This window comes from Ambystoma mexicanum, chromosome 14 (genome assembly GCF_040938575.1).
Source record: "Ambystoma mexicanum isolate Mex_15411 chromosome 14, UKY_AmexF1_1, whole genome shotgun sequence".
Taxonomy (NCBI): domain Eukaryota; kingdom Metazoa; phylum Chordata; class Amphibia; order Caudata; family Ambystomatidae; genus Ambystoma; species Ambystoma mexicanum.
The window spans coordinates 814,472-828,184 of NC_090940.1; the positions used below are offsets into that span (position 1 = coordinate 814,472).

Sequence of the window (13,713 nt, forward strand, 5' to 3'; positions counted from 1 at the left end):
CTCCTACCTCATGACCAAGATAGGTAACTTTCCCCTGAGCTATCTGGCACTTGGTGGCCTTGATAGTGAGGTTAGCCCTTTTCAAGGCCTGCAACACCTTATCCAGATGTGTCAAATGCTCTTCCCAGGTGGAACTGTAGACGGCAATGTCGTCTAAGTAAGCCACACAAAAGGCTTCCAGCCCACTGAGCGCATGGTTGACCAATCTCTGGAAGGTGGCAGGGGCATTCTTCAACCCAAAGGGCATGACCCTAAACTGGTAGAGTCCCTCAGGTGTGGAGAATGCCGTCTTTTCCTTGGCATGGTCCGTCAGAGCTATTTGCCAATAGCCTGAGGTAAGGTCAAAGGTGCTCACAAATTTGGCAGCACCTATAGTGTCCACGAGCTCATCAGCCCTGGGCAATGGGTGCGCGTCAGTTTTGGTGACGGCATTGACTCCTCGGTAGTCCACACAGAACCTCCAATCCTTGGTACCCGCTGGGGAACTTGCCTTGGGGACAAGGACCACTGGACTGGACCAGGGACTGGTGGAGGGTTCAATAACACCCAGATCCAACATCTTGGCGACCTCAGCCTGGATGTGGTTTTTGACGGTATCTGACATACGATAGCTCCTGCTTTTGACAGGCACACTGTCACCAGTGTCAATTTCGTGCTTACACCACGGTGTAAGGCCCGGTGTCAGTGAAAACAGAGGGGCATACTGCTGGAGCAAAGCCCGGCAGGCCCTCTGCTGCTCTGTTGTCAAATCTGGAGAGAGTTGTACTCCCTCCACTGAGCCATCCTGAGGGTTGCTATGCAGCAAATCAGGAAGGGGCTCACTCTCATCCTCTTCTTGCCCTGAAGCTAGCAAGAGACATGAGACCTCTGCTCGCCTGTGGAAAGGCTTGAGCCTGTTGACATGGAATACCTGGGGGGCTACCCCAGAGGCTCCCATGTCCACCAGATAATTGACTTCGCCCATCTTGGAGATGATCCTGAAGGGTCCAGTCCACTTGTCTGCCAAAGCTCTAGGCTTGATAGGCTCCATCACAAGGATTTCCTGTCCCGGAGTCCAATCCACTTGCGAAGCTTTCAGGTCATGCCAGTACTTATTCAATTCCTGGCTGGCCTTGAGATTTGCTGTTGCCTGACCCATCATTTGTGTCATCCTCCGCCTGAGGCCTAACACATAGTCCCCCACTTGCTTGGCGGGACCTGGAGGGGTGGCTTCCAAGCCTTCTCGGATCAAGGCGAGGGGCCCCCTCACGGGATGTCCAAAGAGTAACTCAAAGGGGCTGAAACCAACACCCTCTTGAGGTACCTCTCTGTAAGCAAACAGCAGGCATGGCAGGAGGAGATCCCATTTCCTCCTTAGGGGCTCTTCCAAAGCACCTAGCATGCCCTTGAGAGTTTTGTTAAATCTCTCAACCAGACCATTGGTCTGGGGGTGGTAAGAGGTGGAGAACTTGTAGGTTACCCCGCACTCTTTCCACATGGTTTTCATGTAACTAGACATGAAGTTGGATCCTCGGTCAGAGACAACCTCCTTGGGGAATCCAACACGGGTGAAAATGCCCAGGAGAGCCCTGGCAACCACCTTGGCAGTAACAGTCCGAAGGGGTATTGCCTCAGGGTACCTGGTGGCATGATCTACCAAGACCAGGATGAACCGATGTCCACCTGAAGTGGGAGGGTCAAGGGGACCGACGATGTCGATGCCCACCCTCTCAAATGGTGTGCCAACCACTGGTAATGGCTGCAGTGGGGCAATGACCCTGCCTCCAGTCTTGCCAGACAACTGACAAGTTGGGCAGGTCCTGCAGTGGGACTCCACCTCTACTCCCATCCGTGGCCAGTAGAAATGGGCAGAGAGCCTCTGCTTAGTCTTCTTGGTCCCAAGATGACCAGCCAAGGGCACCTCATGCGCCAACTGCAGTAGGAAGGGCCTGTAAACCTGGGGTACCACCAACCTCTTGCGGGCACCAGGTTCGGGCTTAGTGGGCTCACTAACAAGGAGCTCACCCTCCCAATAAATCTTGAATGTCCTAGGCACTTCACCTTGTGCCTGGGACAGGGCCTGTTTCCTCAGGCCCTCGAGAGAGTGGCACTCTCTCTGTCCCTTACAGAAGTCTGCCCGGGAGGGTCCCCCTTCAGCTAACAAGCATTGAAGGTCGGGATGATCCTCCGGGTTGAGAACCTCTCCCACAGGAGAGTCTTCTGTCTCTTCTCCCACAGGAGTTGAGTTTGGGTTTTCCACTGGACCCAGCCCGTCCGGAGCATGGATCCCAATGGGTGCTGTCGGAACAGCAGGAAGAGAAGGTGTTCCCTCCACAGAGGTGGCCTTCTTGGTCTTCCTTCTTCTTGCCTTAGGCCTCGCCTTTGGCTCGGGTACCTGACTCACAGCCAGACCCGGTGTCACCTGTGACCTAGTGACTGCAGCAGCAGTCATGGGAAGACCATCCGAGATCAACCCCAACTCTACTAGATCATTTCCTAACAGAATGTTAGCAGGGACATTGTCCTGAACCAGGACAGGAAGCTTTGCTGTCTTGTCTCCAATCATGAGTGTGACTAGGGCTACAGGCGATAATTTGGGAGGCCCACCAGCTAACCTGGTGGTTCTCAGAGGAGCACCTACATAGTCCTCTGGCTTGAGCAGGGTCCTGTCCACCACTGTCATGCCTGCCCCAGTGTCTCTCAAACCAGTAGAAGGCTGGCCATTCAAGAGGACACTTCTCAAAAACCTACGGGTGTTCTGCGGGATAGTTGCCAGTACTTCTGCGTACTGGTCCCAGGCCCCAAGGGACACTAAGGAAATCTCTACCGGAGCACCAAATGTGATTCCTGTAGAGGAGGGGAGGACAGTGGCCTCCACCTCAGCCACGGGGTAAGGGTAGGTCAGGCTGACAGCCTGTACTCCAAGTGCCTTACCTTTACACTTGGGGTCACCCCTTTTGTGATCCAGAGCCCCACAATCCCAACAAGTGCCAGGAGTGCGGGGTACGGTACTGGAACCACCGGGAACCTGCTTTGCAGCAGGTGGACCACTACTCTTATTCCCACCCACAGAGGACTTATCCCCACTAGATTTTTGGGTCTTAGGAGAGGAAGGTTTTGGTTTACCCGACTGTGATTGCCTTTGGGACTCCTCAGCTTTCTGAGAGGTCCCCTTTTCTTTGTCCTTGTCCTTCCCACTGGAGTCCTTAGGGGACACCCGGTGGGAGACCCACTTGTCAGCCAACCTAGCCAGCTTAAAGGGGTCCAAAATGTTCTGGTCAGCCACATACTGACGCAGCTCTGGTGAACAGGCTTCAGAAAAATGCTCAAAAAACAAGAGGTGGGACAACTCAACAAAAGTTTTCACCTTGTAACCGTCAATCCACCCCATCATGTTCATGTGCGCAGTACTCACCCAGTCAACCCAAGACACATTCTCTCTTTTCTTAAAATCCCTGAACCTTTTAAGGTATTGGGTAGGTGTCTTGCCAAACTTGGCAATCAAAGCAGACTTCATACACTCATACTGACCCCTTTCTTCCACACTCAGCTTCAGAATACAGTCATATCCAGTTTGAGGCACTCTGCTTAACAAACACTTAGCCCAATCTCTTTTATCTACATCATGAATTGCACAAGCCATTTCAAACGCTTCAATCCATTGGAGGATATCTGAACCCTCCACAAACACACCAACCAAATCTTTCATAAACTTGGTGGCTGGGGACCTGCCACTCTCAATTGGTCTAGCTGAAGTCTCCACTCTAGCTCTCTCTAGCTGGATTCTCTGACATTCAGTGTCCTTGTCTTTGAGCGCAAGATCCCTATTCTTGAGTTCCACTTGCTGTGCCAGCTCCTCTTTCTTAAGCTCAGCTTCTATTTCCAACTTGCGATATTCAAAGGCCAATTTCATCCTTAATAACTCAAGTTCCATGGAATTGCTGGGGTTTGGAGCAGAGGCAGCAGGAATGGTGGCATTCCCAGAAACAGATTCAGCGACAACCCCAGGGGCAGAGTCCTCACTGGTTGCATCCCCCCCTTCATCAAGGGTTTCACCATCAGTCTGGTAGTCCACCAGGGCAGCTATCAGCTCAGCCCTAGACTTATCCACAAAGTCTAACTCCCTGGCTTCACAAGCACTCTGGAGAGCCTCTAAGCTCATCTGAGTCAATTTACCATTTGCAATGGGCTCCATTGCCTGTAATGCAGTTATTTGGTACACACCCAAACCTTAATCTAATAAAGTGCGGATATTTTGTAAGTGGCACGGTTATACACTGAGTCTTAAAACCATAAGCATCCCACCGCTGCCACCAGCTTGTCAAGACCGGTGGGGGGGTCTGTACTTCCGCTCTCTATTTGGTAGAGGAGAGGCACAGAGGACCCCAGCCAAGATTCTCGATTGTGGTAGCAATGGACGAGCAATCAAGGCCTAGCTTCTCAGGAGGTGATGCAGGCTGGTTCTTAAGTACAGTGTATCCCCAAGCCCCCACAAAGGAATGTCCACACACTGTATTACTGAAAACACAGTCTTTATATAATTAATATTCAAGGGTTATGTACACTTATCACAACAACGCACTTTGTGCTCAGGAAAACCAATAATGATAAATATCTACAATTCTAAAGTGGTACCACTAATATTAGACCTCATAACAGTGCATTCACAATACTGTAGCAATGGCACGCGGATCAATAAGAAGGAAACCAGCAATAGAGAGAGGAGAGATACCAGAGGGTTGAAACAATAGGCAGAAGACTGGCCCTTGCTACTGGACACAGTTCTGTGTGGAGATCCCCCCACCTGGGCAACCTGTAAAATAAAGAGATATAACACAAGCCCAGTCCATATATTGTTCAACAGTCTTATTCTCTCCTACAATGTTTTTACCCCCCCAATGTACCTGGTGGAGTCGAGTTCTTCGAAGAGGCGTCGACAGATCCTTCTTGAATGACCCCCTTTAAAGCAGGAGTCACGGATCGTCGAGAGGCGTCGAGAAACGTCGAAGACCTCGGGGTTCGGCGACGGGGAATCGACGGCCCTTCTTGAATGCCTTCCCTTTCAAGCGGGAGGCACGGGGCGTCGAACGTCCGTCGACAAACGAGGTAGAACGATGTCGAAGAGGCGGCAGCTTCGTCCGAGCGGTGCTCGTCGGCGTCGGGGCGTCGGCGTCCTGCAAGGCGGAGGTGTGCGGGGCACCTCGATGACAATAGTTCTGGACCGCAAAGATTGTAGAGACGGGAGCCCAGCAAGGGCGTCGAGTCGCTCGAGTCTTTGGGGTCGTGAGGTGGCGGGAAACCCACCGGCGGATTCTCCTCGGCGCGTTGGTCGTCCTCGACTTTCTCCGGCAGGACAAAAGCGGTCGACGGTGCGGACGAGGGAGTCCTTCGAGTCAAATGTTCTTAGGCAAGGAGCGGACGGCTCCGGTCGTCGGCGGCTCGGCGTCAAGTGGTTCCCACGGCTGGGCAACACAACTTCGACGGGCCTCCAGCGGTTGCACAGACCTGCGAACCCTGGTCGACGGCAATGGACTTCGACAGCGTCGATGTCCGGGTGCTTTACTTCGGTCTCCTCGGCAGTCCCCTTCTCCGGTCGGCAGCCTTTCGATGGTCTGGCGTCCAGGGAGCTTCGGCGAAGATTCAGCGGTGCTCGATGGTCCCTCGGAGCACGGGAAGAGGGCGCCTAGCCAGGTCCTCTCTCGGGTCAGTCCTCGACGATTTCGACAACCTTCAGTTCCGTCGAAGCAAATGCCACAGCAAGTCTTCTTCTTCCAGCTGGACGTCGAGGATCAGCAAATCCAGTTACTCTTGAGTGGAGACTCAGCTTCTGAATGCTTCTGAACAATTTCCAGTGGTGAGAGGTCCCCAGATATACTATTCTGTCTCTCATCCACACTGCTGGCACACACACAGCAGCCAATCACACAGAAGGGCATTCATGCAGTCAGTCAGCCAATCAGGCACACAGTGCATTCAGGCCACACTCCTCCCTTTCAGACACTCACAACAAGGAATGTGGATTGGGACAAGTACCCAGCCATTCAACACTACACACTGCATTCAGGCCAGTTTCGGGCAGGGCTGTCTCAGTCTTTGTCTCTCATGCCAGAAACCAGACAACCACAACAAGGAGTGTATATTGGTCACACACTCCATTCACCCAGGTCCCACCCACAGGAGGTACCCATAACATACAGTCACTGGGAAGGCTCCAGTCAGTCTAGCTGGGCCTTCACAACAACACCATATATGGAACTTCCACCCAACAGCCAGCCAGGGGGAAGGGACAGAGCCAGGGCTTCCCAGGACTTTGGGAAAAACAAGACAACAGGCAATAGAAAGCAAGAGGCCACAGGGGCCATCTTGTTTCTATCAGGAATCAACTGATCCCAATGGCAGGGCCTGGGTATCCCAAAATGGAGGACACCCAGAGCACCTGTCAAGTTTAGCATGGAGCTGCCACCAGCCCATACCCTGCTCTGTGGGCCACCCACAGGTGCCCAAAAACATACACTAGGGGCACAGGGTTGTACCCCTACCCATGGGTGCCATAAGGGTATCCCATGGGTCTGTTCACCAAACCAAAAGAGAGCTGCACTGCCAGGAGTCCCTCATGGACTCCTGGGCAGAAAACATGACAGAACACACGGTAAAAACAGAAAAAGGACAAGGATTCAGAGGCCCTGTCCCTCAGATGCATTTCCGGCATCACAGTTCCCCATGTGATCTTGGTGGACATCACATGATCCAGAGAAGTCACATGACCCAGGGGCGATCAGTATAAAGGTCTGAGAGACAGAACGCTCATTGCTTCTCAGCTGGCTTCGGACACTGTTTGGCGTTACAACTTGCTCCTTGTTACCTTGATCACGGAACTCTATCTCGGACTCCCTCGGACACCCCTTGGTACTTTTGCTTGGAACTGTTTACCTGTTGCCGGATATTTGGACTGCACCTCGACTTGTCTTTGGATCATCCCTTGGTACCTTGCTGATCTTCTACGCCTTTTTCCCTACTGGGGATTCAAGTCAAGCCCTGACTCCCACAGGTGGCTACTCTTCATCCACGCTAACTGGCGGTTCTACCATTCCAGGGACCGCCGCATCTAATGAGCCTCGAACCTCCCTACTAGGTTACCTGGGTCTCCCTTACATCAGATAGGTAAGACACTTTAGTTACTTTCGTTTACCTCATTGTATTGTGCTTGCCTGGTACTTAACCTCATTCCCTCTTGACAGCAGCATCGGTGTTCCAAGAGGCTCCGTGGATCTGAGAAGACATCTCTCACCTGTGGCCTCAAGGGTCGTACAGCGGGTTTCTATTAGTTCCCCTGTGCGTCACTTGGGGACGGAGGTCTCATCGGTCTACACGACACTCAAGTCAGAACACTGACTGAGCTGAAAGCGCTACATTGGTAGTTGGTAGTATACAAGTTGGCAGTGTGACTGAGCAGCAAGACTTATTTTAAGAGGAGTAATGTGAGCTGTAGAGTTGTATAACTGAAATCAGTAAGTACAAGTAGCCAAGTAACACTTAGGGCCTCATTACACGGTAGACGGTAACCATGGCGCTATTAGCGCCATGGTTGCCGCCGGTATTTTACTGTGTCCGCCTTGGTGGATGGCGGAATTACTGCCCTACTCCAAGGTGAGCGGGGGCGGTAATTCCCCATTCACCAAGGCACTTCCCCATTCCCATTTTTGCCCCCATAGGGCATAATGGGATTGGGGAAGGCGCTAATTACGTTACCGCGAATTGCGGTACCGTAATTAGCACCAAGGTCCCTTTGCGGCACCCTACCAGCCGTTAAGGTCGGGTCCCGCAAAGAGAATTCGTAGTAAGGCGGTAAGGGTTTACCAGTACCGGTGCCCTTACCGGTACCGGTAAACCCTTACCACCTACCGTGTAATGAGGACCTTACACACTTAAAAGTTAAATATAAATATGTATTCATAATATTCACAAGGTTTAAATAAACATTTTTTAAAAGCTGTATCTGCTAGTAACAGTCAATCAAAGTTAGGATTCCGTTTTTAAAAGACAGTAAAAGTTGGTAAAGACTTTTCTTATGCTAACACATGTTCCAGCACACAGAGGCACATGGAGTGACTTCAGTCAAGGTCAGTATTGCTAACACATGTTCCAGCACACAGAGGCACATGGAGTGACTTCAGTCAAGGTCAGTATTGCACTCATTTTGATTACCAATTCAGTTATTGAGTTGTTTAAAGAAAGTTACAATAAGATTTAGAACATCCTTTCAACAGTTTGTAAAACAATTACAATCTCCCAAATGGGAGGCAGGTAGACTTTTATCCCAGCAATAATAGTGTAAACAATTATAACCTATGAGGGAACAAACACTGCCAAAGCCAATAGGTTCAGAGGAGTGCTTTTAGTGAGCACGGACAGCCAAAGTCAATGGACAAAGTCAGTACTTCTGATGCACCTCTTCTTAGATAAAGTGAGTTAGTCCAGAAGAAATCACTGTACCTCAAGTGAGCTACCTTGTAGAGAGCACAATCTATAAGGCCAGTGCAGGTGAGTTGGGATCAACTCCAAAACGTACTTCGCAAGATAGGAAGCACAACTTATGGCTGAAAGGTGAATACCCCAAGCCCCGCAGTACCCGAGAACCAAAGAAAAATGTTCCAGCTAGATTCCTCCTTGCTACAGCTTGACAGACCCTTGTTGCTGGACATTGGTGACGAAAGGGAGAACGTCTGGCAAGCTCCTGCAGCAGTATTCCAGAGAGGGGCTCCCCAGCAAAGGATGTCCTTTGTTTCAGCGGCACTTCAGTGTTTTGGTGCCTTTCCCTTAGCACCAATGAATAACGAAAAGCTCTGATTGGAATTTGCTTGCTCCCTCTGTCCTGGACTCAGTTGAGAGGACTCTGGATCAAGGTTTCCTGCTTCTGTAGGTGCTCTGGTGGCCCACAACATTTGGCCGGATTCGGACTACACAAGACAAAGCACTCATCAATGGTCACAGGACCCCTCGCATTGGGCTTCTGCAGCTCTGGTGAGGCACAGGAAGTCAGGGGATGCGCCAAATTGAAGCTCATCTTAAGGCTTGTTGGTCCCACCAGCTCAAAGGAGGAAGTCATCCCGTGTGGATCGTCCCAGTCGATATGAAAACGGGATCAGCACAGCCAAAGGCTTTACCGGGTACTTCGTGGACCAGGAGGGTGCTAATGGCGTCTCGTCACACCTTCTTCTTCGGATTTTCCTCTCCACTGATCGCCGCTGCCTCTAGTCCCAAAAAAGCTTGCTTTTTATGTGATTTCCCATGTATTCACAGCTTAGGCTGTGAATCACACAGCAGGGTGGCTAGGCGGCCAATCAGGGCTGATTTCAGTAAGGCACACCTAGACACAAAGGACAGGGAAGTTTCAGAACCCTCCCTCACTTCCTGCCTTTCCAGACACACTGGGGCCTGGGCAGACTTCAGGGCTGAAGCCCGCCAAAGGCAAAACACACAAAGGGCTCAAACCAGTTTCAACTAACAGAGTAAAAGCCAGGGGTGGACAGGGAACCAAAAGATGCCCTGGAAATCATTTTGAAAGGGGCCTCAAATTATACATTTGGAGCGAGCCCAAATCTTTTACTAAGAGAACATGTGGAAATCAAACAGGTAACCACACAAAAGAGGCCCAGAGTGGTGCGGCCTTCCGGGAAATCTCCAGAGTTCCCTGTAGGCCAGTCCTCCCTTGGTAAAAGCCAAGAAGGAACTAACAAACAGAAATGGCAAAAAAGACGACAGGGGGCATTTTAGGAAAATAGTCACTCATGGGTGCTGTAGTGCAGCTGAGGGTTCAGCCTACGGTAGACATGCAAACTGGTAGTAAACATTAAACCACTGCCACCAGCCATTTAAAGTATGTTAGTGTAACCAAGAATGTCACATGAGAAGTGGGCTAGGGAATCACTAAGTATCCCCCCAGCACTCCACATAGGGTGGTGCGTGCTGGTCCCACAAAGAGAAAGGTAAGTAAGACAGTGATCATCTTACTATTCTTGGGAACTGTAGTTCATCCAAGAAAATGGAGTTAAACATTAAAAGAAGTCCAAGGGACTTCTTAGTGGCACTGCACCCAAGGTGCTGTGTGTCACTATACAAAAAGCAGATGCCTATGGAGTTGGTCAGACTCAAAAAACAGTAAAACACAAAAATCCTAGTCAGGAAAAATACATGCAGGAGTGAGAAAAAAGTCCCACTCATTCAGGAGTAAAGAATCACATGCCCTAAGTGCAGCAAAAGAGCTGGGGGTCTCTAGGGTTGAAGGGAATTAGCACAGAAATGAAAATTCTCCTTAACAAGGCGTCCTTAAGGGAGGAGTATAAAGTGGGAAGTGTGGTTTTTCCAGTGAGGTCAGAGGTGGAGGATGACCAAGAGACCAGTAGGAGGGAAGAAGGAGCACCGGCTTGTGGAAGAGATTGTGGAACGGGTGAGTTATTGGTGTGGGAGTGAAAGTGTGTCTGCAGTGTTACAAATGTTATTATTATGGCTACCAACAATCTCCTAACATGTAACTACTCAAAGAAAACACACACCTGCATTCAGTATAACCCGCCTTGCCAAAATACTGTCACCGAGTTCCAGGTAGGACACCGAGCTGGGGTGTCTGAGCTGGACACAGTCGCTGGGGCCTCCTGGTGCTTCCTTCTCACTTGTAGGGGGGCCTTTAACTCCTGCATTGGATAAATAAACAAATTAGATCTTTTAGTTCATTATAAGAGCTGCTGGTGTTACAGTACTGCAGGTGTGTAGAACCTGATGATGGCGTCCAGCCAACACAACACCTGAGAATCGGTCTCAAAAGCAATCAGTGCCAAACTCAACTCAAGCATTAAACATCTGTCATTAAATCGTGTGGGAATAATGATGGGGGAAGAGAGACATATAAGAAAGACTGTTGGAAAATACCACTGCAGTCTTGAATCACCTTGAAAGGTGCATATCACTTTTAAGGAATTCACCCACCCCTGACATACTTGCCAACCCTACATATGTAGGCAGTAGGCTACTGCTTTTTATGCAGTCTTACCGCCTACAGTTATGAGTGACAGGTCCCACTGCTTTTTTATGTGATTCTAAGGCAGGCTCCAGGACAAAGCATGCCACACATTGATTAGTCTGTCTGTGCAGTGGACTGGTAGCTCATTAGGCTCATACCAATCCACTGACCTGACAGCTACTTGACTCTGTCCTGCACTCTTGCTGAGATAACCCTGAGGTGAGCCACCAGTGAAGGCAAGTGGCAGGTGTTAGGGAGAATTCTCATTCTATGGCTACTTTCCCTTACCTATAGAGTCCCCCAGCAGCTTTGCTGGATTTGAAGAGTTTGTTTTTTTCTCCTGCAGAGAGTGTGACTCTTTTTCCCACTCTTAGGCATTTTTGCTATGTGTGTTCTATGCTATTTTTTGTGTTTAATGTCTATGGGGTTTATCTCACCCCCATAGGAACCATCTTTATCTGCATATGTTACACAGCAGCCTCGTGCAGTGACACAGGGGTGTCGTAGCGACCCCCAAACATAGACTCCATACCCTGGGACTGACTACTGTTCCCAGGGCATGTAAAGTCCCCATTGACTTTACTAGTCAATCTCTGTGAACAAAACCAGTACAACCCATCTTACTATGGAGGTATTGGCAAGGGTTAATAGTTTTTCCCTTATGTTCATTTTCGAGAGGGTACCGTACAGTCCCTCTCCCAAAAGTTTCTGGCTGGTGGCAGTGGTTACTACCAAAAATATTCGACCGCGAATATTTCCCTATCGGATTTTCCCATTGTTTGAGGTTACCACAATTACTGACAGCCTCTAACATACACCGTGTTAATTTTTATATTAACTTTACTCCGGTAGGTTTTATTCACGTGTCTTACTCTAAACTCCTAACCCAGGGGATCCTTTGTGCGTCCTTTTGGCGGGCTTCTGCCAAGAAGCCCTCCTTTCGGCGCCACTGAGTCTGGGGTGGATCCATTGTGTGGGAGGGGGAGTAGGACCCCTGGACAGGACTGCCTCAGCAACCCATGTCGCACTCTGCCCTGATAGGCTGGAGGGTCTCCCGCCAAGAAGACCACTCCACTGTGTGTGTGACAGCTAGGCTGTATGAATGGGGATCTTTTTGCATAAAAGCAGGGTCCTGAGGACTGGAAGAGCAAGACGTCGCCACTGGAACTATGAAGCTGAAGAAGAGAGAAGCCAAAGACATCTGCAACGACTGAACCACCGGTGAAGCCCTGCTGCAGCGTCTCACCACTTTTCTCCACACGACGAGAGATGATCTTCATCTGCAAGAGCCTTCTTCCCTTGAGCTGGTGGGGCCAACCAGTTTGCCAATCGCCTTCCTGGACCTGCCTTGATCGAACCACCAGTACCCTGTACTCGGAGACCGGATAGCCAGGCACCCGTCCACCCAGACCACAATTTAAAGAAGCGTACCTTTTATTTAATTTGGCAGCACCACGGCTGGTTTCATCCCCGGGTAGTGCAGTAACTCGAACCTTCCTCCACGACGAGAGCCTCTCTTCCTCTGCTGGATCCCCCGAACTGCAGGAACTACCAGGAACAACCGCCACCGCATTCTTAATTTTAGGGTACCGTGTTCCACTAGGCCGCCCTTTTTTCACATGGTAGTGCTAAAGGTACTTTAAATCCTTTACCTACCTGTTGGGTTGGCCGCCCCTATCCTCTAACCTTGTCTTTCACCTTCTGCATCCACCTTTTCGAATCGTTTAACAAAGACTTGACTGCAGCTACAAGAACATTTTACTCCTGGGCCCTTTGCCCTGTACCATTGACTCTGGCACAGGCCTATTGACTCTGGCTGAATTTGTTAGAACTGCCTTCTCTAGATTGCTTCTCACCAAGAAATGTGTAGGTGCACCTAACTGTTATAACCACCCTTTCCTTCCCTCTTTTTAAACCTGTGAAGTGCCATTTTGCTCAGTTTTCATTTAAGTATTACCCATGCTAAAGTAATGACTTGCCTAAACTTGTTCACAAACTTATGGGAAGTGTTGCTAGGGTGCTTAAGAAGATATTCCTGTATAACTTGTGTTTTCCCTCCCTTGTGAGAAATTGTTAAAGTGCCATTTGTGTTTGGTTTTCACTGTGCCGTTTTGCTCAGTTTTTACTATTACTCAAACTTGTCTACAATTTAACTAGGGATTTGTGTATACTTTTCTTGACTGATTTTAACTTGCTTTAATAACTGTGATTAATGTGCTAACTTATAAGTGTGTACAATAAATATATATATTCTTTTTAATACAAAGCTTTGGTCAGTGTTTCCTTGTGCCATAGTATTATAGCCCTAACGTGTAAACCCTGAATACTGCTCATCCCCCTCGTGAGATAAGTCTGACTACTTAGCCACAGCTACCAACTACATCTTTGTGGTACAGACTGATACCAAAGGGGACTTATTGCTCAAACCTGTGGTCTTAATCATCTGTATGGCTCCCTAGGGGAACTGCACAGGATTCTGCCTAACAGCAGGGTGTAACACCATCACACAGCATCTGCTTATCAAACTGAGGGGGTCTAAGTCTCCATGTCATTCAGCAGTGGCAAACATTGCCTCCCAGCTCTGTGTGATTACCTTCTGTGAAGTTAGGTAATTGAATTTGGTGTTAAGTTACCATTCGTAATTATACATTTTTAACATTCAAACATCTTTCCTTGTTGTGCTGTTTGATGGGTTGTGTATTTTAGAATGCTTAATG

At 49.4% G+C, this 13,713-nt stretch overlaps 1 protein-coding gene across 1 annotated transcript in view; it reads right to left on the reverse strand.

Annotated features, from left to right (window-relative positions):
• LOC138527325 (zinc finger protein 883-like) overlaps positions 1 to 13,713 on the reverse strand; it is a 150,374-nt gene that overhangs the window by 132,489 nt on the left and 4,172 nt on the right. The window contains exon 2 of the mRNA XM_069638377.1: positions 10,533 to 10,670. Coding sequence (XP_069494478.1) covers positions 10,533 to 10,670 — 138 coding nt within the window. The remainder of the gene's footprint in view (positions 1 to 10,532; positions 10,671 to 13,713) is intronic.